Genomic DNA, 24,488 nt, shown 5'->3' with positions numbered 1-24,488 from the left:
GAACATTGACGCTGTGCATTAACGCTGAGGCAGTGGAACAGCATTTTTTTTCCACTTGCCTCCCACCCCTTCGCTCTCCCTTCCGCAGGCTGCGTGCAGGAGGCCGGCATGACGCTCTGCTGGTGTGAGCAAGGTTCCGTGTGGAGCGCCTCGATGTGCAATTCTCTGGGACCCTGCTTCCTCCACTCAGCCTCGGCCCAAGAGAAGAGCCCCTGTGCGTGCGTCCGGCAGTCACCTCCCGACAGCGAGCGCTGCCTTCCCACCACCCAGGCTTCTTCCTCAGCAGGGCATGCAGATCCCGGTGTCCGCTGTCACGGGGGCGTACCCAATGGAGCTCTCACGAGGAAAGAGAAAGGAAAAATTGCCGATGGGTGCGGGGAAGACAGCGGCAGTGGCGCAGAAGAATTTCAAGGCATTCGACGGCATGGGGAGGGTATCGTTATGGTTGGCGGTGGGAGAGAGCACGACGTTCACCACGCGGACGGAGCTGCCTTCGTTGGAGGAGGGAAAGGAGACGGTGATAATAAAGCTTCTATTGTCCAAGCTGAAAGAGATTCCGTTGACTTAGTTCCACCCAGGAAAGGACACGACGATGTCAAGCTCTCCAGGGAAGATCGCATTGTTCCACTGGAGGGAGACCACGTTCTTGAAGCCAAAGGAGAGGAAGGTGAGGTCATTCGCAAGCGTAGGCAGGTTTTGCTTCCGGTCGAGGACCGCAATCTAGATCTCAGGGATCAAACGGACGACTACGACAGCACGGACGAATATGAGACAAGTCCCATGTCTACTTCAACATCGTCCGCTCTGTCTTCACCATTATCATTGATGACGCCGATCGGTTCAACGAACACTGCAGGACAACAAACTCGGAGTTCCACAGGCCAGGCGGGTCCTGGCCCCAGCATGGACTCCACTGGGATGACCACGGCCACCATCGCGGACGACGGAGACAGCACCGGCGAGTATGAGGACAGCACAGTAGCAGCGAGCACGGACGGGGACACGGCAACGGCTGGTTCTACTCCGGCTGACCTTTCGCAATTGACCAAATCTCCTCCAACTGAACTTTCGCCATTGACTGCTTCTACTGTTAATCCACAATGGACTTCCCACACAGTTTATACCACTGCTGATGTTGACCCTGTGACAGACTCCACCACAGGCTCCAATGTCACTTCAGAGATAGTTTCTGCAAGGCCGGATGTCTCTCTCATTACAAAGCCAGATGTCTCTCCCGTTACAAATCCAAATTTTTCTCTCATTACAACACCTGATGTCTCTCCCGTTACAAATCCAAATGTTTCTCTCATTACAACACCAGATGTCTCTCCCGTTACAAATCCAAATGTTTCTCTCATTACAAGGCCAGATGTCTCTCCCGTTACAAATCCAAATGTTTCTCTCATTACAACACCAGATGTCTCTCCCGTTACAAATCCAAATGTTTCTCTCATTACAACACCAGATGTCTCTCCCGTTACAAATCCAAATGTTTCTCTCATTACAAAGCCAGATGTCTCTCCCGTTACGTCACCTGCCTCTCCCATTACAATCCCAGGTGTCTCTTCCGTTACAACGTCCCGTGTTTCTCCTATTACAACTCTTGGTGTCCCTTCCGTGACAAATCCAGGCATCACATCATCCACGGTGTCTCCCAATGCCTGCAAAGAAGGCAGCTCCTCCATACAATGTGAGTCGTGGCTGTGAGTCAATGTTGAGGATGTGGGTTTGTGTTGAGGCTTTGGGGCAGTATTGAGAAGAGATAAAAATACATTCTTGAATGAAACTCTATTCTTGAATTGTGAATATCGCTTCACAATTCGTTATGAATGCGTAAGGAAAACGAGGCATAAATGGCCCTTGTGGTGAGCTGTTAATTTTTACCCTATAACTGCAAATCTCCACGTTGCCCACAAATACGGGGATAGAAAGGAATCTTTGCATGGCATTACTACTGCAATGCAGATGCCTATACAATTACGGATAAGGGGTAGCTCTGTGGATTATGGTTGATGGGTCGGCTTATGGCCTTTAGTTTTTCTGTTTTGGCTCCAGAAATATGGATTGTAATAGGGTTCGTGTTTCAGGACTAGGATCATGGGTTACGAACACTGTACATGAGCATGCATTTCTTACTATGCATCAGACGAAAATAACAGCTGCCGTTTCTTCGTGTTTTGGCGCGTGTCTTTCAACAAGGGAGAAACGTAAAACTGAGTGATGCCAGCATCAATGAGGGGGACAACGTGACCCTGACTATGGCCGAGCCAGAAGTGGTACCGGAGTCGGTGATGTGGTGGAATAACGGCACGGTGATGGTGAATGGAATCGTGTTTACTCCGGGCTTCGCACCTGGAAGAGGACCCACACTTACGATAAAAGGCATCAACAAAAACCACAAGGGTGAGAGGAAGCATACTGCGTGTCCTCATATCTGCGTGTACGAGTGTGTGTGTGTATGTGTCCGTGGTAGTATTGCGGGTAGCTCACGTCACTAAGAATCCAGCTACCCGAATTCGATTCCCCCTCACAGCCAACACCATTAACGATTATCTGAACAGGTCCAGAGCCTCCGCTAAGTCGACTCAGCCTCAAATACGTACCTGGTGCGACGTGTAAACATCAGCACTGGGGAGACACCGGCGATCAGCCATGGTGCTGGCCACCCACGCCCTCGTGTACCATGCCAGCCTTCATAGGTGCTCGCTAACAGCACTGCCCCAACTAAACCCGTGCTGGAGGCCCCAGGGGGACAGGCGTTTAAGACGTCTTCTGGTCAAACCCTATTTTACAGAGTTAGACCGAACCCCCCCTCTCGGGATTCCTCCAGAAACAGGAGACCAATGTGGTTGGCCACGTGGTATGTTCAAACTCTCATTGCAGATAAGAATCTGCCACTCATGTGTTGGGAGATAGACCGGTACTGCCTGGACCTCTGTGCAATACAGCAGGTCCGGTGGACTGGTTCAGGCTCCAGTCACCATGAGGGGTGGACAGTGATCCACTTGAGGCAGGAAGCTACCAAACAATAGGGAGTGGCATTGCTTCTCAACAAATGTGTCCGGGCGTGGTGCTGGCCACCCACCCCTTCTTGTGCCGTGCTAGCCTTTACAGGTGCTACTCGCTCACAGCACTTTCTCCAAATGTTTTTTTAAACGTGATACGGGTGATAACTGTCTATGTATATGTGTCTGAATTAGTGGGAAGTGGTAGTATAATGGTTAAGTTACTGCGTTAAAAACCGGGCGACCTGAGTTCGAATACCGCTCATGGCTACCACTACCATCATCATCAATGACGAATACGTGAACCGGTTCTCGGCTTTCCTTTAGGTGGACTCAGCCTTTGTCTTTGTGTGTAGGAGTCTATTCTTGCGAGGCTTGTGTGGGAACCGTCCTGGTCAAGGGGAACGTGACATTGCCAACTATCCTTCCGGTCCCGGTCATGGACATTGAACGAAGCTCTTTGCCACAAATCAGCGTCGCGTGCAATGAGTCCACGACCCTGACCTGCTGCTTGACATCACTGGATGAAAATATCACGGTCACGTGGAAGAAAGAAACAGTGCAAATATCATCAGGTTTGCATGTATTTCTCTCTTGTTCGCAATTGTGAATTTAAATGTACACAATAGACGATGGTGGCCTTGTGTCTTTTTGTCTTTGTGGGTGCCACGGTGGCAAGACGTTAATTACCTTTCCTGGTATACAGGAGGTCGTGGGTTCGATCCCGACCCTGACATCTGCTGTATATTTGGATTTTGCGTCTTCTCCCCATGGTCGTGGGAATTTTTCTCCGGATCTTCCGGTTTTTATCCCAACATTTAGAATCAACGTGCATTTTAATTATTTAGCTGATATAAATTCCCACGTGATAAGCAATAATTTTAGCTAGGTTGCTTTTGAAAATAGCTTCCGTGGTAAGATAAAAAAAACAGTGTAGATAGTTTTGTGGTAGTCTCTCCACCTCTGTCCACCCGGCAGTGGTATCGATTGGTACACAACTTTTGGGTTAATTAGCAGATCGCTTTTGATGGATATAAAGTGTGAGTACTCTCACCTCTTCCAAGGCCGTCTCGCCAGTGGGGAAGAGGTCAAACAATACCCCCTTCGATCGTGCCTCCCTGGAGTTCCGGCTAATTGGAGGCACTTCCTGCAGCGGTGTCGTGAACAGGCGATGAAAAACAAACCCCAACTATTATATTTATTTCCGGGCAATGCCCACTGAGCTATGTAACTCTTTCAGAAGCAACCTGGCTATCACAAATGATAGCTCAAGCATTGGCTTATCATCACTTGGGAATTGATCTGTTTCTACCGACTCATAGAAACCCATAGACCCACAGAGACCCACACTAAAACTATTTTATTTACCAGGTAAAGCCCACTGAGCTAGTTTATTCAGAAGCGACCTAGCTATCATGATTGCTTCACGAAATGGCTTATCACGTGAACATCTATAGTAGTCAAATGCTCTTAAAACGCGTGATGTTGATTCTAAATATTGAGGAGTAAAACCAGGGGAGAAAAATTCACGTGACCACATATGCAGACGGCAGGGTCAGGATAGAACCCACGACCTCCTGCATACCAGGCGAGGTAGTTAACATCTCTTAGCCACTGTGGCGTGATTGCAGGGCTGTGCCTGTACCATATTTTGTATGTATGTTGTATGTATGCTATATGTTGAAAGTATGTATGTTGAACTTTTTTGGCTTTGTACGAAGCCAACCGTGCTAATCGGAAGTGCGGCAGGCCAACACAAAAAATCAGTTGCAAGGAAATGAATTTCTATATGATTTAAAATTATGTAGCTCCACAATGGCTTCCTAATATCGGATGGAAGAGCGTTCCAAACGGCCACAGACGCGCATCTGAACGTGCCGCGTGATGCAGTGACCGTCTTTGTTCGATGATACAATTTTTGCCTCCATCTCTCTATCTTTGTTGCGTGCTTTCAGTGACTGCCAAAAGCCTTTGTTCGAATTACACACATCCCATAAGTAACCCGTGCCAGGATACCGTATACACGTGTACATTCTCCAATGAAGCTGGTGCGACTTTGTATGCAATTCAAGTTAATTACATTCGGGCCAATGGTGAGTTATTCGTCTGCATTACACACCACACACATTTGTCCAAAGTTTTCAAAACTGTTATTGTCATATCTGGGTTGGAGCATCCAGCAACTATTTACTGCATCTAATAGATGTCAATGATCAGTTGTCTCCCTATCACTCTTCTTTCGCTACTACCGTGGTTACTGTTCACCCGAACGTCACTCATTTATTCTCCACCCATGTTGAGAACTCGGTCTATCAGACTGTCTATTTTTCCTCATCCGCACCATGTATAACCAGCACCACACTACAGGTCACAACAACATACTCACCCACTCAACCACACAACCACCCACTCACTCACTTACGCACCCACTGACCCACTTATATAAACTCAAGCGTAATGAGTTTACAGTCTGAGCCCGGTCACCAATCACTGCATAACACCGTCGTCGTATTTAATTTGGTTCTGCACTTTGGATACATTCCATCTCTAAAAATGCAAATGTTGCGACTTTTAAGGAACGAACATTACTCTCATATAGCAGGATGGGCGAGAATATGCTGCCCTCTACTGTGTGCTGGCCAGAGTGTCACATGAAGGGATCTCAGGGGAAGCTCTGTGATATCCACTTCTATGGGCAATTCTCTGACATGAAGGTGGGAGTGGGAGGAAGGGCAGCCACACGGAGCAATCCGAAAGGCTTCCTCCCGTGGCATGATGCCTAGACACCCAATCCGAAGTTGGAGCTACCACCGCCACAAACAAAACCAACCACAACCCCAACGTGAGTGCATCTGGCTCCGCTGTCTCGCCATTTTGCCTTTCAGATAAAACGTGCCCCTCGAACGACGCGTGGCCAGAGACAAAGAGGAACGGTGTCGCCCACGTCAGGTGCCCTCCGGGCTACGGGGGCACTGCCCTGCGGCGCTGCTCAGCCGACGGCGTCTGGGGTGCGATCTTCAAGAACTGCACCTCAAAGCGCTTCACCAATGTCGAAGGCAAAGTGCAGGTCTGTTTTCGCGCGTGCTGTGCATTCGTGCGTGCTGTGCGTTCACTCCCTGACATGTTAGCGCTCTACTGACCGTAGCGCTGGCGCCGATATTGGCACTGACACGGACACCAACGCTAGCACTCGCCAAAACCACTGGCGGGACGCTGACCCCAGACGGTGATCCAGATGCTGACCCGAGGTTCTGACCCCAGATGCTAATCCCAAATGCTGACCCCACTTACCCCATATGCTGACATCAGACGCTGACCCCAGATCTTGACTCCAAATGCTGACCCCAGATGATAACCCTAGATCCTGACTTCAGACACTGACCCCAGATACTGATCTCAGACACTCACCCCAGGCACTCATGCCAGATGCTGACCCCAGAAACTGACGCTGACCCAGACGCTGACCCGAGATGCTGACCCCAAACACTGACCTGAGCGATAACTGTAGCATAGCCCTCAATGTAGCAGTAAATCTAACCTTAATCCAAATCTAAACTTAACTTAGCATCAACACTAACCACTGCACTAGACCTACAGTAACCATTAAAACACCAACACTCACCATAACCCTAGTCTTAGTCCAAACAGTAATGCTAGCACTAACTTCAACACCAACCTTAACCCTAACATAAACCCCTAACCCTATCCCTGCAGCTAGGTTTGGTGGATCGTCGCATAAATGTTGTACAACTCCTTTTCAATGGGCGTCGAGGATGAGCCGTACCCTGGCTCACCAGTGGAAGGCGGCGGTATAGACAACTAATCTCTTTAGTTTTCCATCTGTACGGGGATGTAGATTAATCGCCCCCTTGCAGGCACGCACGCGTGGGTCTTTTCCTCCTAATTGTACAAAAAAAATTCATGGTTCTTATGACACAGTGTGGCTCTCCTGCATGGGTAAATACAGCAGTCCCTCATTTAACGGGGTAGTAGCGGTAAAAGCGTTCCTACATAGTGCCACAGTAAGTGAAAAGCGCGTGAAGTGAACACAATTTCCCATAATGTAATAATAATAATGTTTAGTGAAATACCATTTACTACTACACACATTAAGCAGCGAGATGGCGGGACATATAACTGAGGGTATGCCGCCGCACTGATGTCGGATTCCGCGTTACTGTATCATTCCGCATACTGTATTATTCCATGTATCGTATTGTTTCGTGTTACTGTATCATTCCGCAAACTCTATCATTCCGCATTACTCTATTATTCCACGTACTGTATCATTCCACGTATTGTATCCTACCACTCAGCCATGCAGCTCAAGAAAGTATTTAATCGTCAATCACTCAGAAACTGTGTCATAACGGTGCAAGTTCCGCGTTATAATGGTACGTGTTCTGCGTCATAATGGCACATTACATGTTGTAACGGCGCACGTTCTGTGTTATAACGGTACACGCGGCATCGCGTCGTAATGGTGCACATTCCACATCATAACGGTGCACATTCCGTGTTGTGTGGAAAGTGTCACAAAATGGAAGAACCGCGTCATAACAATAACGCGTCATGCGTGAACACCACGCATCAAGCAAGGACTTACCATCGAAGTAATAACAAAAATTAACTAACCCCCGGAACAGAACCTAACTCAGACCCTATATCCCTATCGCTCTCCCCTTATGTTGGCATGGGCAGCGAATGGAGGACGGCATCGGGAACCCCACGGAGTTGGTCCCACGGCTCCTGGCAGAGATGAAGACGATCACGCAGGTACCAGAGCCCAGCGGCCAGGAACCAACCCTGCTGATGGGGGATGTGCGTTCGGCCCATGCCTCCCTAGACAAGATCATAAACGTGGCGTCGGCCAGAGATGTCCGGTTCAACAAGAGCGTATCCAAGGTGAGCTCTGGAGGGAGATCATGAGAAAGAGTGGGTGGGGAGGGGGGTCTAAGGGCGGTGTTGAGTATATGGGCGGTGTTGAGTCTATGGGTGGTGTTGAATCTATGGGCTGTGTTCAGTCTACGAGCAGTGCTGAGCCTATGGTGAGGTGTTGAGTCTATTGGCGGTGCTGAGTCTATGGGCAGTGCTGAGTCTATGGGCAGTGTTGAGTCTATGGGCGGTTCTGAATCCATGAGCAGTGTTGAGATTGGGCAATGGGAGAAGAAAGCAAAGGGAGAGACAGAGATAAGATTGGGAGCGAAGAGGACGAGAAGAGGGGACGTGGAAGGCAATGAAAAAGGCAAGATGAGGTGGAGCAAGGCCATGGAGAGATTTAAATACTTGTGTCAGGTATTTGAAAAGAGAATGGTGGAGTCAATGGATAGCCAGCGGAGTTGAAGGAGGAGGAGAGGCTGAGAGTGAGAATTAAAGGTGGGATTGAAAAGAACTCGTGCAGAATAAGTATTTTTAATTTGGAATGACAGCAGAGATGGGGAGGCCAAGAATAAGAAAGGTTAGAGATCAGAAAATGAACCCGGAGTTTGGTGACAGAAATTGAAAGAAGACAGATTTTCCTGATTTTAATCAGATGAAAGCGACAGATGCCAGTAGTAGTGGAGATGTGGGTGGAACATGTGATTGAAGAATAAAAGGTGACATCGAAGTTGAGGGCAGAGGAAGCAGGAGTGGGGGAGAGGGGGTAGAAGGAGTAGGTTGGAGCGACAGGAGGAGAACGAGAGGCCGGAAATGTTTTATTGATGTTTTGGACGGATTTAGAATTATGGTGATAATGGTAGTGAGGTGCTGATGATGATCATCATGGTGATGGTGTTGGTGGTGTTGACCGCGATAGCGCTGTTGTCTTGTATCACTAAACACAGGATTTCCTGGACTCTGCGAGTAATCTCCTTAATGGATCCGTTAAAGAATCCTGGTCACAGCTGGAGTTCATGGACAGTATGGACAGCTCAAGCCTCCTCCAGACCACTGAGGACTTTACGCACCTTATTGATGCTGAGGATTTCTTCTCCAGTGCTCGGACCTTAAGTGAGGAAGGTTTGTTCACAAAGGCATTGGATGTCGCAGTTCAGAGAAGTCTGTCTGTAAAGAATCTGGATTTTTTTTGTCTCCAGCATGTAATGCTCTGGGGTTGTGTCTTGAATCATGATGTGGGCAGAGGGTGGGGCTATCTAAATAATGGGTGGGGCTACCTGTGTAGTGGTTGGAGCTATCTGAGTAGAGGGTGGAGCTACCTGAGCAGTGGCTGGGGATACCTGAGTAGTGGGTGGAGCTACCTGAGGAGTGGGTGGGGGTACCTGATTAGTGGGTCGGGCTACCTGAGTAGTGGGTGGAGAGTCTAGATTTGAAGCTACTCCTTCTAGTGGGTGGAGCTTACTTTTATGGGTTTGTAACCCAGGTTTATGGGTGCGTAGCCTAGGTTTGTAGGTTCGTAGTTAAGATTCATGGGTTCATAGCCCAGGTTTATGGGTGTGTAGCCCAGGATTATGGGTTCATAGTCCATATTTGTGGGTTCGTAGTCAAGGTTTATGGGTTTGTAGCCCAGGTTTATTGGTGAGTAGCCTAGGTTTATGGGTGCTGTCAGGTCAAACCATATGCGGAAATGCAACGGGACCACTACCCCCCGAGCCGTATGGATCCACGGGCCACCGCTCTAGATGGGCTAAGGAGGACCTTTGTCCCCAGAACCGCCAGGTCAAACCGTCTGCTGCAACATGACGGGACCGCTACCTGCACGTCAGGCGAGATGTACAAAGATTCCTTGAACATAACCTGAACCAAAGTACTCTACTCGCCGATGCAGGGAGTCCACATAACATTCGTGGCCCCGACGGCATCTGACCACAACCCTGGTCGGCAACAGTTTGCAGGGGCATCCTGCTCAGAAATCCATTCCCCAAGAGATAGGCCACAGCCAGCGTCTTAAACCGAACACTGGCTACATATCTCAATCTCCCCTCACTCTGAAATGGGCTACAATTCCCAACTCACCGCGTTCGCCGCTACGCACGCAATCCACATAGGCGAACCACAACAATCCCATATTTTAAAGGCAATGTCAAAAACTTCAGAATCAAAAGTAGCCAAGGCACCCGTGTCCCCTAACACACAAAATTCCACACCTTGCACAAACCCTGACTATTCCCAATGAACCAGCTGCCGCTGCTACTACTTGGCACGCCAGCTTTCGCCACCGCGTGCCTAGAGTTTGGCCTCTATGACACCCAATGACCCTAATGCGTGAGGTGGTTTTTAGCAGTCGGGTGTCTGGTGCATCGTGACTTGCCTGGGCTGGGCCGTGGCTGTCAATGAGGCGGTGGATGCGAGGAGCTCCACGATGTCCCCGCGAATCTTGGCATCCCCGCGCGAAGTGTTGAAGCTGGCCGCAGTGGAAGCAGGCGAGCCTAGGCACCCGTGGCGAAAGTGCCGATTTGGGCCGGGATCGCCACTCCCAGTGCTGTCCCGGTGTCCCTCCTCACCGCTGGTCCCCTCCGCAACCCGCTGGTGTCACCTTCCCCGTAGACTCCGTTTCTTTCTTCAACGGCTCCAAGACAATCTTTGATGGTCGCCCGGTACATTCGTCCCCAGTCCAAGACTTTCCGGTCCATGCAGCCACCAAAGTCCGTTTTCCCAAGGTTTTGTATGCTTGCAGGCACCACGCAGGGCCGACGGTGGACCATATACTGCAGACATCTTCCTGTAGGCATCCTGAAGCATAGCCCTCTTCTGCTCAGGGATGGCCCAAAATGCTGCGAGGCCATCATCAAGCGCCATAGGTAAAGCTCTCAACGCCTTCTCCTCCGTCCAGCCGACGGATTGGTACGCTGCTCCAAACCGGCGGGTGAAGGCACTCAAATCTCCCACCGCCGCTGTAAATTATTTAATCAAAGGCAATCTTCATGGTCGATCGGCGGTACCTCGCCTTACCGCAGGAGTTGACACTGCCTCTGCTGCTTCAAGCGCAGGACACCAAATGGCGACCATCAGTCGCGTCACCTCCCGCGAAATGGCGGCCCCCGACTGCGTGGTCCATATCCCTGCACGACTTTGCGGCTCGTCCCCGGCCATGTCAGCCCTTGAAGTTGCCACTCGCATCGTTGCCACCAAATCAGCGAAGGTCGAGCGGAGCAGATCCGGCTCCACCACCAGTTCTTGCCATTCTTCTGTTACCGGCGCCGTTTTCTCTACACCCGCATTATTTGTCACCGAGACCCCGGCTCCTGGGGCTGCTGGGGGGACCCCTTGGTCATCTCCTCTTCTGAAGATGCTGCAGGTGGTTTCTTACTCTTTCCTTTCTTCGGCATTTTACAAGCCACTTCTGACACCACTGTAATGTAGCTCTCAAAGACACCGTCTTGTTCAGTTATATGTATATTTATTATGAATAAATTACGCCGACTCACTGATAACTAGATTAACCGCGAGTGACTATATACACTTGGGTAACTTAGATAACTCTATTCTGAAACAACATAACTCTAGCCTTCCAAGACTACAAGGTGCCCACTCCAGGATGATGAAGACGACCCGCTCCAAGGTGACGACGGCGATGGCAGTTCCCCCACAACAGCAGCCAAGAGCACCGGTTCATGCAGGCTCTTATCCCCCTCATGACCCGGCCATACCCCTATTCCGGAACCTTCTCTCACCACACCTGGCCCTGTCTGTCTCTGCCCTTATTACAATTTACGACCGTTAGGTCCCGTGCTTCCACCTTACGCGACCCTGTCAAAGCCTGTCGCATCAATCATTAGTGACCACTTAGGTCCCACATTACCCTAACTTGACCCTGTCTGTTCCCATTATGTTAATTAGTAACCATGGCCACGGGGAGCCGTATTGTCCCCAAATCACCCCGTACTGTCCTTACAAAAGGAAGGTGTTCAGGTTTTTTTAATTCACCATATGTATTTTAGTTTCTCTTTCATATGTTTTAACTAATGTGTGAACTTTGTACTCTTTTGTGCATCTCAAATATTCAAGTATACAGTGAGGGAAAAAAAGCATTTGATCCCCTGCTGATTTTGTATATTTGCCCACTGACAAAGAAATGATCAGTCTATAATTTTAATGGTAGGTTTATTGGATGTGAGAGACAGAATAACAACAAAATCCAGAAAAAACGCATGTCCAAAATGTTATAAATTGATTTGCATTTTAATGAGGGAAATAAGTATTTGACCCCCTCTCAATCAGAAAGATTTCTGGCTCCCAGGTGTCTTTTATACAAGTAACGAGCTGATATTAGGAGCACACTTTTAAAGGGAGTGCTCCTAATCTCAGCTTTTACCTGTATAAAAGGCACCTGTTCACAGAAGCAATCAATCAATCAGATTCCAAACTCTCCACCATGGCCAAGACCAAAGAGCTCTCCAAGGATGTCAGGGACAAGATTGTAGACCTGCACAAGGCTGGAATGGGCTACAATACCATCGCCAAGCAGCTTGGTGAGAAGGTGACAACAGTTGGTGCGATTATTCGCAAATGGAAGAAACAAAAAAGAACTGTCAATCTCCCTCGGCCTGGGGCTCCATGCAAGTTCTCACCTCATGGAGCTGCAATGATCATGAGAACGGTGAGGAATCAGCCCAGAACTACACGGGAGGATCTTGTCAATGATCTCAAGGCAGCTGGGACCATAGTCACCAAGAAAACAGTTGGTAACACACTACGCCGTGAAGGACTGAAATCCTGCAGCGCCTGCAAGGCCCTCCTGCTCAAGAAAGCACATATACATGCCTGTCTGAAGTTTGCCAATGAACATCTGAATGATTCAGAGGACAACTGGGTGAAAGTGTTGTGGTCAGATGAGACCAAAATGGAGCTCTTTGGCATCAACTCAACTCGCCGTGTTTGGAGGAGGAATGCTGCCTATGACCCCAAGAACACCATCCCCACTGTCAAACATGGAGGTGGAAACATTATGCTTTGGGGGTGTTTTTCTGTGACTGCCAACAAGGGTTTTGCCACCAAGTACTAAGTCATGTTTTGCAGAGGGGTCAAATACTTATTTCCCTCATTAAAATGCAAATCAATTTATAACATTTTTGACATGCGTTTTTCTAGATTTTTTGTTGTTATTCTGTCTCTCACGGTTCAAATAAACCTATCATTAAAATTATAGACTGATCATTTCTTTGTCAGTGGGCAAACGTACAAAATCAGCAGGGGATCAAACACTTTTTCCCCACACTGTATTATGTTCACTTCGTGAAGCGCTCTCTGATAATTGAATTGTGAAGGGCGCTATATCTTCAATAATAAAAAAAATGTTACGCATCCTAACCCGACAAAACCTGATCATGAACACAAAGTAAACTGTTTCTTATTCCTCTTGAGGGACATCGCCATTTAATAATTCACAGGCGAATCGTTGCACCATGGTAACCTTATTTTATTTTATATCTATGTAGTGGGCTCAAACGGAGACTCAGACATACTCTTGGAGGCAACACATTTATTAACATTAACACGTTAACACGAAGGAGTAACTGCCCCTTCACCAGAGAGTACACTATGATGGTGGACCACCAGGCTATCTACACTAATCACACGTAACTAGCTACAACGGACCGGACCCCGCTTGGGTCCGGGTTCTCGTGTTGGAGACACTGTAGAACGTGGAACGTGGACGTGAAGTCTTCGGGATGAACAACAGCAGCTGGTCCCACTGGGGGCCCGGCGTATATTGTGTGGCGGGGCTCGCTCCGCCCCTAGCCATGACCACCTTCTCAAATCCTCGAGAAGGGTCTTTAACTGGACACGTGATCACCCCAGCCCCCCTTTGGGGGTCCTCCGGGGTCAACCAGAGTGCCATGGCCCCTTTGAAACCCTGTTCCATGGCCGGCACGCTCGCACCCTATCCTCTAGGGGCTGGCGCTGCATGCAGCGCGTGTGCCATCCGTCGCTGTCAATCAGCGCTCACCGAGCCCCGCTTAGGGCCGGTACTGCATCCACATTCCAGTGGTGTCAGCGATGTCATTACATCACACGCCGTGCCTCTCATGGCCCTGCTTCACAGTGACATCCCGCTACATCTATATTATCTCAAGGTGCTCTATTACATAGTTTAAAAAGCAGTAACAATAATAAAGTGATTTAGATGGCAAGGGCACAATGCAAGGGCTGAGGAATGAGTGAAGTTATAAATAGGCATGTAGGGGTCACTAAAGGGTTATCAGAGAGGAACAGGAGGAAGTGTAGGGGCGAGGGGAGAGAAAAGGAGGATAATGGGCAGAGGAGAGGAGGTGACGCTTTTAAGTAAGAAATAAAGAAGGACGTTAAGGATGGGGGACTGCTTAATGAACAGATTTTGTGTCTATGGATAGAAAATTTCGATTTAAAGCTTTCGTGACTGCAGGGATTCATCTTCTTGGTTCTTTCGGTAAAGTCACGTAGAAGGAAAATAATAAAAATAAAACATAATAAAATAATTCTCACGACGTTTCGGCCACAACGCAAGCAGCCGTCTTCAGGTGGCGAACAGGTCTGTCTGGGGCGTGCCATTCAGACTCTGCCTTCTCGACAGACCTGTTCTCCATCTGAAGACGGCTGCTTGCGTTGTGGCCGAAACGTCGTGAGAATTATTGAATTATGTTGTATTTTTATTATTTTATTATTTTCCTTCTACGTGACTTTACCGAAAGAACAAAGAAGATGAATCTATGGATAGAGTTGAGTTTATGGGCAGTGTTAGTCTATGGGCAGTGTTTAGTCTATGGGCAGTGCTGAGTCTATAGGCAGTCTTGAGTCTGGGGGCAGTGTTGGTCGATAGGCAGTGTTGAGTCTATGGTGCAGTGCTGAGTATGTGGACATTGTGAGTCTATGGGCAGTGTGAGTCTATGGGTGGTGTTGAGTATATGGGCAGTGTTAAGTCTATGGGCAGTGTTGAGTCTATGGGCAATGGAGAAAAAGTGATTGTTTATCGTACAGGGGATGGTTTTGTTCCACTGCTCAGGTTCAAAGAAGAGCAGGGAAGACTTTAACCTGAGTTCGAGTAACATCTTGATGGCTGGCTCGCTGTACCGGGCGCGTGAGACACCCACGGCGTACCACCAGGAGTTCAAGGTGGACGGGCAGACATCGTCTGTTGACATTGACAGCAAGGCCATCTCAAAACTCAATGAAAACTCCAACCTGACCATCACCAGCATGGCCTTCACGTGAGTCACAGACCCCAATACACACACGGGCATGAAAAAGAGCTATAAGATTAACTCTCACTACAATACTAACTTTGATCATAACATTAGCACTAACAATAACTGTAACCCTAACGGTAACCATAACACTTGCACTGACCAGTGCAGACAACAGCACTAACACTGGCACAAAACACGAATGCTAACCTACCACTAACATGAGTACCAACCCTAACGATAACCCTAACGATAACCCTAACACTCGCCATAACACTGACTCTTAACACTAACCCTAACAATGACCCCTAACACATGTATAGTGAGCAACTTCCGACACACGTCTAGTAGAAGGCTTCTTATTTATTAAGAGCACACAGGGCGGTACACTTCATAACGCGGCTACACCTAGGCTGTCCAAACACGCAGCCCATCTCCGTTCTGCGCTACACTGGCTGGTTGACGAGCATAGCGGCGGCGACGGAGCTGGTCTTGCAGAAGGACAGCCACGTGGTCGAAGACGAAGAAGTGACGACGGCAGCGACGCAACCAGGACCCAGACCCCACGCTAACAGCCTTGAACCTCTGGTTCGGTGCTCCTTATATGTGCTTGGTGCGGCCAAGCTCCACCTCTGGCCACGCCACCTTTCCAGAACCTTTGGGTTGGTTCCCGGAGATTCTCGACTGACTCCACCCTTGACCTTTACCCCAGATACGCCCTTTCATAATAAGGCATTATGTAATGCAGCGATAACCGTAATTATCCCTACAAGCCGGCAGGTGTCACCCTGTCATTACACATGCATAGTTAAACGATTTCTAATACGAGGCCTAACTCTAACCGAAGCCCTAACTCGACCATAACACTAGCCCTAACACTAAATTCGACTGTAACCCTAACGATACTGCTATCCTAACATGAGCACAAACTAACTCTAGCCCTATCCCTAACCCATACTCCAATGGTAAAATGTTTTTTTACCCTAACGCTATCCTCAATGCCAACACTGAAAATAACCCTAACACTCTTCTTGGTTCTTTCAGTAAAACATAATAAAATATTATGTTTTATTTTTATTATTTTATTACTTCCCTTCTACGTGACTTTACCGAAAGAACCAAGAAGATGAATCCCTGCAGTCACGAAAGCTTTAAATCGAAATCCTAACACTAACACTAGAATAACCTCTGACCATCACCAGGATAGTAATCACGTGACATGAATCTACACAATGCATTCGCCGTAACCTTACCAACATAAGCGGTGGAGAGAGTACGGAGGGGGTCGTGTGGAATGGGGACAGCACTGAGGGAGCAAAGGCAACACAGCTAATAGCTGTCCCTGTGTGCCACTGTCCCAGCTAACAACTGTCTCTGTGTCACTTCCCCCGTTAACAGCTGTCCCTGTGTGTCACTTCCTCAGCTAACAGCTGCCCCTGTGTGCCACTGCCCTAGCTAACAGCTGTCCCTTTGTGCCACTGTCCCACCTAACAGCTGCTCCTCTGTGTCACTTCCCCCGTTAACAGATGTCCGTCTGTCACAGTCCAAACTAAGAGCTGTCCCTGTATGCCACTGTTCCAGCTAACATCTGTATCTGTGTGTCACTTCCCCAGCTAACAGCTGTTCCTGTGTGTCACTGCCCCAGCTACCAGCTGTCCCTGTGTGCCACTGCCCCAGCTAACAGCTGTACCTGTGTGGCACTGCCCTAGCTAATCTGCTGCTATTAACCCATACAAAATAAGAATCTAACTGCTGTCCCTGTTTGCCACTGTCCCAGATAACAGCTGCATCTGTGTGTCACTTCCCCAGCTAACAGCTGTCCCCGTGCTCTGCTGTCCCTTGTCCCACAGCACGCTGATGGACCTCCTCCCCCTGCGGCTGGCTCCGGCCCTAGCGAGCGAGGCCTCGTCTGGCCCCCCAAGTGTGGGGAGCCTGGTTCTGAGCACCGTGCTGAGCGGGGCCCAGGGAGGGGGCAGTTCCGGCATCTCCATGAATCTGGCACTGAGAGGGGTGAAGGCAGGGGTACCCCTCAAGGAAACCCCCCATTGCTCCTTCTGGGACTTCAAAGTAAGATGCCAGTCGACAATGAGTGGGAGGAGAGGATGTTGACATGAGTATAAACTAAACTAAAACATGTTTTTTTCACCAGGCCCAACTGAGCTATATGATTCTATTTCACCAGCGAATTTGCCACAAATGATAGCTCAACGAAGTGGTATGTAATGTGGATATGTATAGCAGCCAATTACTCGTAATCCATGTTGATTCTAAATGTGGATGGAAAAACAGGCGGATCCGGAGTATAATCCACACAACCACAGGATGAACTTTCGGAGATGCTTGTGAATACCAAATTTCGCCTAAAATGATATTGGCCTATGGAAACTTTTTTTTTTACAAATTACCATAATCGCAAGTAATTTTAAATACGTGAAAATTATCACAGCACTAAAATAATTGGTTATAATAAACATAAAGCAAATACAAATAAATATGAAAGTATGATACGTTATTTGTCATCATTTGATCTCATTGCTTTCTTTTTCTTTTTCTCAATGCAGTCTAGTAGAGTTCCAGATGCGATAGCCAAAATCACGGAGAAACAAGTTTGTGAATAACTGAGGAATATTACATTTGTTTTCACAGTTAAATGGCAGTGTTGGGGGGTGGTCGACCGAAGGCTGCACAACCGGCAACACCAAAGACAACGCAGTCTCCTGTATCTGCACTCACACAACCCCCTTCAGCATCTTACGCTTACGTGAAACAAGTCAGGGGGATCCCACCTTTACCATCATTACCTACGTGTGTCTGAGCATCTCCATTGCATTCCTCATCTTTGCTGTGGTCCTGGAGTCCATGGTGCTGCATCAGAATAAGCGATATGGCCACAAGTCCAACGGCGAGGAGAACGACGACGATCATGGAGGTCATCGCTCCCTTAGCCGCGGCATCAAACTCAATGTCCTCTGCGCTCTGCTCCTCTCCCACGTTTGGTTCATGGTGACCATCTCCGACTCAAACCCAACAGTCTGCTCGCTCTCACAGTTCTTCCTCCACCTCAGCTACCTCTGCGCATTTTCGTGGCTACTATTGCAGGCCATTCACCTCCTGCTCAACGGCAACGCCATTTATGGGGGCTTGTCTGGGCGCAAGGTGATGGCGGCCACCTTTGCCGGGGGCTACGGCCTGCCGGTGCTGATTTCCGTGATCACAGTCGCCGCCACTCACTCGAGCAGAGCGTACATGCAGCCCGACTCGTGCTGGCTCAACTGGGATGGCAGCAAGGCCCTCGCCCTTGTCGTCCCCGTCTTGCTTGTCATTGCGGTGGGTCTGGCGGTTGCCATCTACATCTTGCTGAGAGCTCGGCTCTGGGATCACGATGGCCAGAAGCGGCAGGAGGGTGGGGGTCTGCTGGGTGATTCCACCACTGGGAAGGCATGGAAGCTGCTAATTCTCATGACGGGGCTGGCCGTGATCTGGGGTGTGGGAGCTTACTTCTTCATGCCTGATGGAAATAAGATTCCTGCCATCATGTACCTGTTTGCCGTCCTCAATGCGCTCCAGGTGAGGATGATGTGCGTGGGTTTGTTATCCTGGGGTCGTAATCATCAGCAATCATCAATCCACTGCTCGATGCAGGCATCCTCAAGTCCTCGCCATCTCTCACTGTTCTGCTTACCTCATCACTCCTATCGTGCCTCCCACTACTTCCCATATCTCCGCTGCCCTTTCCTAACCCCGAAATACCCTCTATTGCTATCACTCAATCTTCAATCCTTGCACTCCTCTTGCCATCCGAATCATTCTATTCGGTCACCATTTTTCTTTACTATGTCAAGTGAAGGCTCTCCATAAATGTAAAATTATATATTAATATTCTACGACCCACCTCGCACTGGCACATCAACCAGCTTTATCGCTCCATCTTCAAGTCTCATTGTGGCCACCAAGGAATGAATGCTGTCGATGTCTTTTCTTCCACTCCAAGAATATTCTTGACTCGTGGCCATTGACTTTTCCACAGTATGTCCTATGAACATCAAACATAATTAAATGCAATCGCTTTGTGTGTGTGTCTTGCTGTGTCTATAGGGGATGATTGTCGTAGTTTTCAACTGTTTACTGGATGAAGAGGTGAGTGTATTTTAATGAAATCATCACGAATTACATAATTTTTTAACATCACTGATGGGGTATCTCGACAATGATCGACTAGCAGACTGGTCTCTGATGGGATCCCCACCAGTCTAGACAATAACTAGAATGACCGGTCTTAGTTGGGTTCGCTAGACAGTTATTTAATGGCAGGCAGTGCTTATATCTTTAGAAAATGGTGGTCTGATATACCGGTCTCTGATGGGGTTTACAGACAAAAAAAACACTTGACAGACTGGTATCTAAAGGTATCTAAACACAGATAGACTAACAGACCGGTCTCCATTGGAGTAATAATGAGATAAATGTAAAGTCTTGTGTCCTTCTTGTTGTTGTGTAACAGGTGAAGCGGTTACTAAATAGGTCTATGAACATTGTGAGCTACGTAAGTAATTTACAACTCATTTAAAACACCCACAGCCTAGGCCTGAGAGCCTGTCTTCTACGCATACCCCCCGCTCCCCCTGCCCCCTTTCTTTCATATGGACACCCCAGCCCAGACATTTATCCAAAGTGGGAAATCTAGGCAAAGTGGTGCTTTCATTGCAGCTTCTTCAAGCGATGATAATTACATTTAATGGGGTCATCGGATGGTCTAGGGCAGTGATTCTCAAATTTATTTGGAACCACAGAACACTGCAAATATTTCTGCAGACCACCCAACCACCGACCTCTGGTGACAAATGCATTAAACTTATCCCCCTGAATACCAGGAACACTAAATGAATCATATTACTGGAGAATACTTTTTTTGTTAAACGCAACTATACGTTGTTTTTTTTGAGGGGTGGCATTTCGATCTTAGGGTTCGGGTAGTTTCATGCGGGTAGTTTACTTAACAATAAAAAAAAATCTCGAGTAAAATATAAATTATTATCTAAAACAAGAGGTATAAACATTATTACTTCCGAATCAACCTGTATTTGCATCAGCCACCACGGACCACCTGGAGGACCACTGCCGGTAGTGGTCCAGGGACTGCAATGTTGCTAAATCCTGAAGGGGTTGTTTCCATAAATATCCAATGTGCATGGATGTCTGTCTGTCTCCCTTTTCCAGATATGTGTGTTTTCTATACATTTTATTCAATAACAAATGTAACTTATCTACGTATTAATACAATAATGCCCCGTTATCATCATAACTCGGAATCTCAGAGCATGGTTGAGAGCTTGGGTAGCACTGTTTACGCTACTGTCTGGTAGCAGAGTCAAGTGTAGCAACATCTATTGTACTTCCGTGATCCCACGTCTATACTCTGGACTGCGTGTCTATGCTCCCACATCGATAGTTCAGTGATGAGTGCGATGAGGTACGGTGAATTACTCCCAACCATGACCCATAAACATGGCAACGTTGGACCACCATTTGGCATACTGGATGCAAGCATTCGACCGATGTAGGCCCAACATTGGTGCAACGTTCCATAATTACTATATCTTAATAACCAGATCCTCAGTATCCCTAAGTATCAATACCTTGAGCCCTGGTCTCCCTGAGTTTTAAGATCCTGAGCTCTGGTCTCCCAGTATCTCTAGACTCTGAGACTCGGTCTCAATGAGTCTCAAATCCCTGAGAGCACATCGTACTAATCCTGAAATATATTGACAAAAATGTGCTACACATGTACACCTCGCCATAATCTTTCTCCAATGTGTCTCAAACTCATTCTTGAATGGAATGTCTTTCTCTTTTTATTTTAGGAGGGGATGAAAAAGAAAGGTGAGATTTGACATTTAACGCATCACCTGCACCCAGAGCGGGATTAAGATTGTGTAGGCCCCTGGGCTACAGGTACTGTGAGGCCCCCAGTAATCGTTTCAAATGAAAAACAAAGTTAAAGAAAAATAAAATTATTTTTTACAAGGCTAACAACAAATAAATTTCAGCATTCACAAATGAAATAACTTTTCACTTCATCTCTGGAGGCCCTCCAGCTGGCGGAGGCCCCTGGGCTGCAGCCCCTAAAGCCCATGCCTTAATCTGGCTCTGGCTATACGGGGGAAATTCGTATCTCTCTGTGGTAATGGGGCCTCCTGTAAGTTGACTCGGCCTTAAATGAGAACTGGGGAAACAAAGACGGCCGAGCAGGCGTGCCACAGTGCAGGCCTTCACAGCTGGTCACTCCTAACCACGTAACTTTCCCGTCCATGCTGCTAGATGCTACACGGAGGAACTTTGTCTTCGTATCGTGGTCTAGAGCATTTGGCTGCTATACATTTCTATGTGATTAGCAACTTTGTTCAGCTATCAATTGTGATAGCCAGGTCGCTTCTGAAAAGAGCTGATAGCTCAGGTGACAAATTACGATGTCGGGAACGCATTTCCATAAGGCCAATGCTATAATGGCCCCTTATAGCACTTATTCACCTCGCGCTCTCGTTTCAAGGCACGCATTCCCCGCTCTAAACGGGGTATGCATGTGGTAGGAGATGCGTTCCTGACAAGTGCCGCGTTACGCACAAAACCGCGTTGAGCGAGTAAACAATCACTGTACAGTAGTGTACAGTATGTACCTGGTAAATAAAATAGTCGCCCCTTCCACATCACGGGGCTTAGGGGAGCTGGCACCCCAGCCGTAGTGATACAAAGATCACTGCGAGAGGACTGCGAGCTATCACGTGAGAGGCTGCCATAAACATGCTTGGTGTCCTCCAAAACCAGTGCGTAGAACCGCAGTTGTTTTCGCAAACGAACTTTTTACAAAATGTAACTTTAAAAAATCGAGTATATTTATGGTATTTAAAGATAAAATACATTAATATTATACAGTACTGTACATATATTTTATGCATTTATGAGTTACTAAACTTTTTGCGTGTCGTTTGCGGCTCTCGAAAAACTCCCAGCAAAATTCCCCTTTAAATGTTTTATGCCGACCCCGCGATATATCGAAACCGCGATGGGGAAAGTCGCGATGCAGAAGGGTCGACTGTAGTTTAGTTTCAGTATGGGTTTGTGTGGGTCTGTATGGGTCTTTGTGCATATATGGGTCTAAATGAGTCTGTAGAAACGTGCGTTTAGATAATTTGGCTGCTGCTATAAATTCCAATGTGGTGATGATGTTCATGATGATAAGCCACTAAGTTGAATTGATATCAATTGTGGACAGGTCGCTTCTGAACAAGAGCTATATAGCTCCGTGGGCCTTCCCTGGGTAGAATACAAAGTTTTGTTTTCGCTTGACTTTCCATGTGCTTCGTGTGTACAGATTCGCCCCTTGTGGTCTCCGAATACGACATAGAGAACAACACGGTGGACGGAGTCTACCGATTACAACGACCCAAGCAAGGTGTTCACACTGACGATGCGTTTACGCAAAAACAACGCGGTTCTTCCGTTCAGGAAATATTTTGGGCACAACGCAGAACACACCCCAACATAACGCGGTTTCTGAAACGGTCAACGACTAAGTACTTTCTTGAGCTGCATTGCTGAGCAGTATGATACAGTATAATGAATGAGACGGCACCCTTAACTCGGTTCTATGTCGCGCGATGGGGACAGCTGTAGTGTACAGTATGTACACTACTGTACAGTGATTGTTTACTCGCTCAACGCGGTTTTGTGCGTAACGCGGCACTTGTCAGGAACGCATCTCCTACCACATGCATACCCCGTTTAGAGCGGGGAATGCGTGCCTTGAAACGAGAGCGCGAGGTGAATAAGTGCTATAAGGGGCCATTATAGCATTGGCCTTATGGAAATGCGTTCCCGACATCGTAATTTGTTACCTACGGCCAACACATTAGGGGTTCATTGGGTTATTGGAACAGATGATGAACATGATTTATAACTACTCTTAATGGTCAAATAAGATAAAACATTGGACTTACCAGATGTGGCGAACTTGCCAGCGCTGGGAGACAAGATGGGAATAACAAGGGGGAAGATGGGCGGGGTTGTGGCTCATCCTCCAGCGAACTCTGGTAGCCTTCTTGAAGAAGGCATCACCCGGTAAAAACGGTAAATTACCTTACCTTGCCGAGGCCTACTCGCACACTTTGCCGGCCTTCATAGGCACAGCCTCCTACTAACAGCACTTGCCCCCCGACAGTCCCGTTAAAAAAGTGTACCTGGGGGGGGGGGGTACTGTCGCCTTTTGTTCGTGTGTGCAGTCACCTGCGCGATCTGCGGAGGGCTCCCAGAGGTGTCGTGCACCGAATGCAAGCAGCCGTTCTGTCGTAGCTGCGACGAGAAGCAGCACGAGCGCCTCGACCGCAGGAACCACGAGCGGAGCATGAACGGCGGACAGAGTGAGGCCAGCACCCCCCCCCCCCCGGCTACACGTTGGGGGGACACCGGGGGGGGGGGTGGGGGCGCACCGGGGGGGAGGACGCGGGGGGGGGGGGGATATGGGGGGGAGGATACGGGGGGGGGGGGCTGCCTCCGGACACGGGGAGACTGGGGCACTAAGGGTCGAGAGGTCAGACACAGGGTGACCGGGTCTCGGTGTATAGAGACACAAGGAGACCGGGTCTCAGTGTGTAGAGACACACGGAGACCGGGTCTCGGTGTATAGAGACACAAGGAGACCGGGTCTCAGTGTGTAGAGACACAGGGTGACCGGGTCTCGGTGTATAGAGACACAAGGAGACCGGGTCTCAGTGTGTAGAGACACACGGAGACCGGGTCTCAATGTGTAGGGACACAGTGAGACCGGGTCTCAGTGTGTAGAGACACAAGGAGACCGGGTCTCAGTGTCTAGAGACACAGGGAGACCGGGTCTCAGTGTATAGAGACACAAGGAGACCGGGTCTCAGTGTATAGAGACACAAGGAGACCGGGTCTCAGTGTCTAGAGACACAGGGAGACCGGGTCTCAGTGTGTAGAGACACAAGGAGACCGGGTCTCAGTGTGTAGAGACACAAGGAGACCGGGTCTCAGTGTGTAGAGACACAAAGAGACCGGGTCTCAGTGTGTAGAAACACAGTGAGACCGGGTCTCAGTGTCTAGAGACACAGGGAGACCGGGTCTCGGTGTCTAGAGACACAGTGAGACCGGGTCTCAGTGTGTAGAGACACACGGAGACCGGGTCTCAGTGTGTAGAGACACACGGAGACCGGGTCTCAGTGTGTAGAGACACAGGGAGACCGGGTCTCAGTGTCTAGAGACACAGGGAGACCGGGTCTCAGTGTGTAAAGACACAAGGAGACCGGGTCTGAGTGTGTAGAGACACAAGGAGGCCGGGTCTCAGTGTGTAGAGACACAGGGAGACCGGGTC

The 24,488-nt window shown here is 48.5% G+C and overlaps 2 protein-coding genes across 6 annotated transcripts in view; one reads left to right on the top strand and one right to left on the bottom strand.

Annotated features, from left to right (window-relative positions):
- The window catches only part of LOC133361317 (zinc finger protein 91-like), a gene marked incomplete at its 3' end in the record, with an annotated part of 1,159,662 nt that overhangs the window by 202,405 nt on the left and 932,769 nt on the right, over positions 1-24,488 (bottom strand). The window lies entirely within an intron of this gene.
- Positions 1-24,488, top strand: part of LOC133361255 (adhesion G-protein coupled receptor F1-like) — a 45,510-nt gene that overhangs the window by 15,504 nt on the left and 5,518 nt on the right. For 3 of the 5 annotated variants that reach the window (XM_061580155.1, XM_061580154.1, XM_061580156.1), the window contains exons 4-18: positions 89-1,690; positions 2,200-2,403; positions 3,362-3,580; positions 4,961-5,098; positions 5,891-6,072; positions 7,707-7,910; positions 8,831-9,005; positions 14,926-15,130; positions 16,957-17,173; positions 17,753-18,673; positions 19,202-19,243; positions 19,608-19,649; positions 20,968-20,986; positions 22,476-22,556; positions 23,383-23,520. In XM_061580155.1, the coding sequence (XP_061436139.1) occupies positions 89-1,690; positions 2,200-2,403; positions 3,362-3,580; positions 4,961-5,098; positions 5,891-6,072; positions 7,707-7,910; positions 8,831-9,005; positions 14,926-15,130; positions 16,957-17,173; positions 17,753-18,673; positions 19,202-19,243; positions 19,608-19,649; positions 20,968-20,986; positions 22,476-22,556; positions 23,383-23,520 (4,389 nt within the window). Of the gene's footprint in view, positions 1-88; positions 1,691-2,199; positions 2,404-3,332; positions 3,581-4,960; positions 5,099-5,890; positions 6,073-7,706; positions 7,911-8,830; positions 9,006-14,925; positions 15,131-16,956; positions 17,174-17,752; positions 18,674-19,201; positions 19,244-19,607; positions 19,650-20,967; positions 20,987-22,475; positions 22,557-23,382; positions 23,521-24,488 lie in introns of those variants that run through there. The other 2 variants (XM_061580157.1, XM_061580158.1) reach the window with 2 other exon arrangements.

The sequence above is a fragment of the Lethenteron reissneri genome, chromosome 72, assembly GCF_015708825.2.
Source record: "Lethenteron reissneri isolate LAM-NWPU_2019-01 chromosome 72, ASM1570882v1, whole genome shotgun sequence".
In the NCBI taxonomy this organism is placed as follows: Eukaryota; Metazoa; Chordata; class Hyperoartia; order Petromyzontiformes; family Petromyzontidae; genus Lethenteron; species Lethenteron reissneri.
The sequence above is the reverse complement of the archived record's forward strand: the minus strand, read 5'-3'. Positions and strand labels throughout refer to the sequence as shown.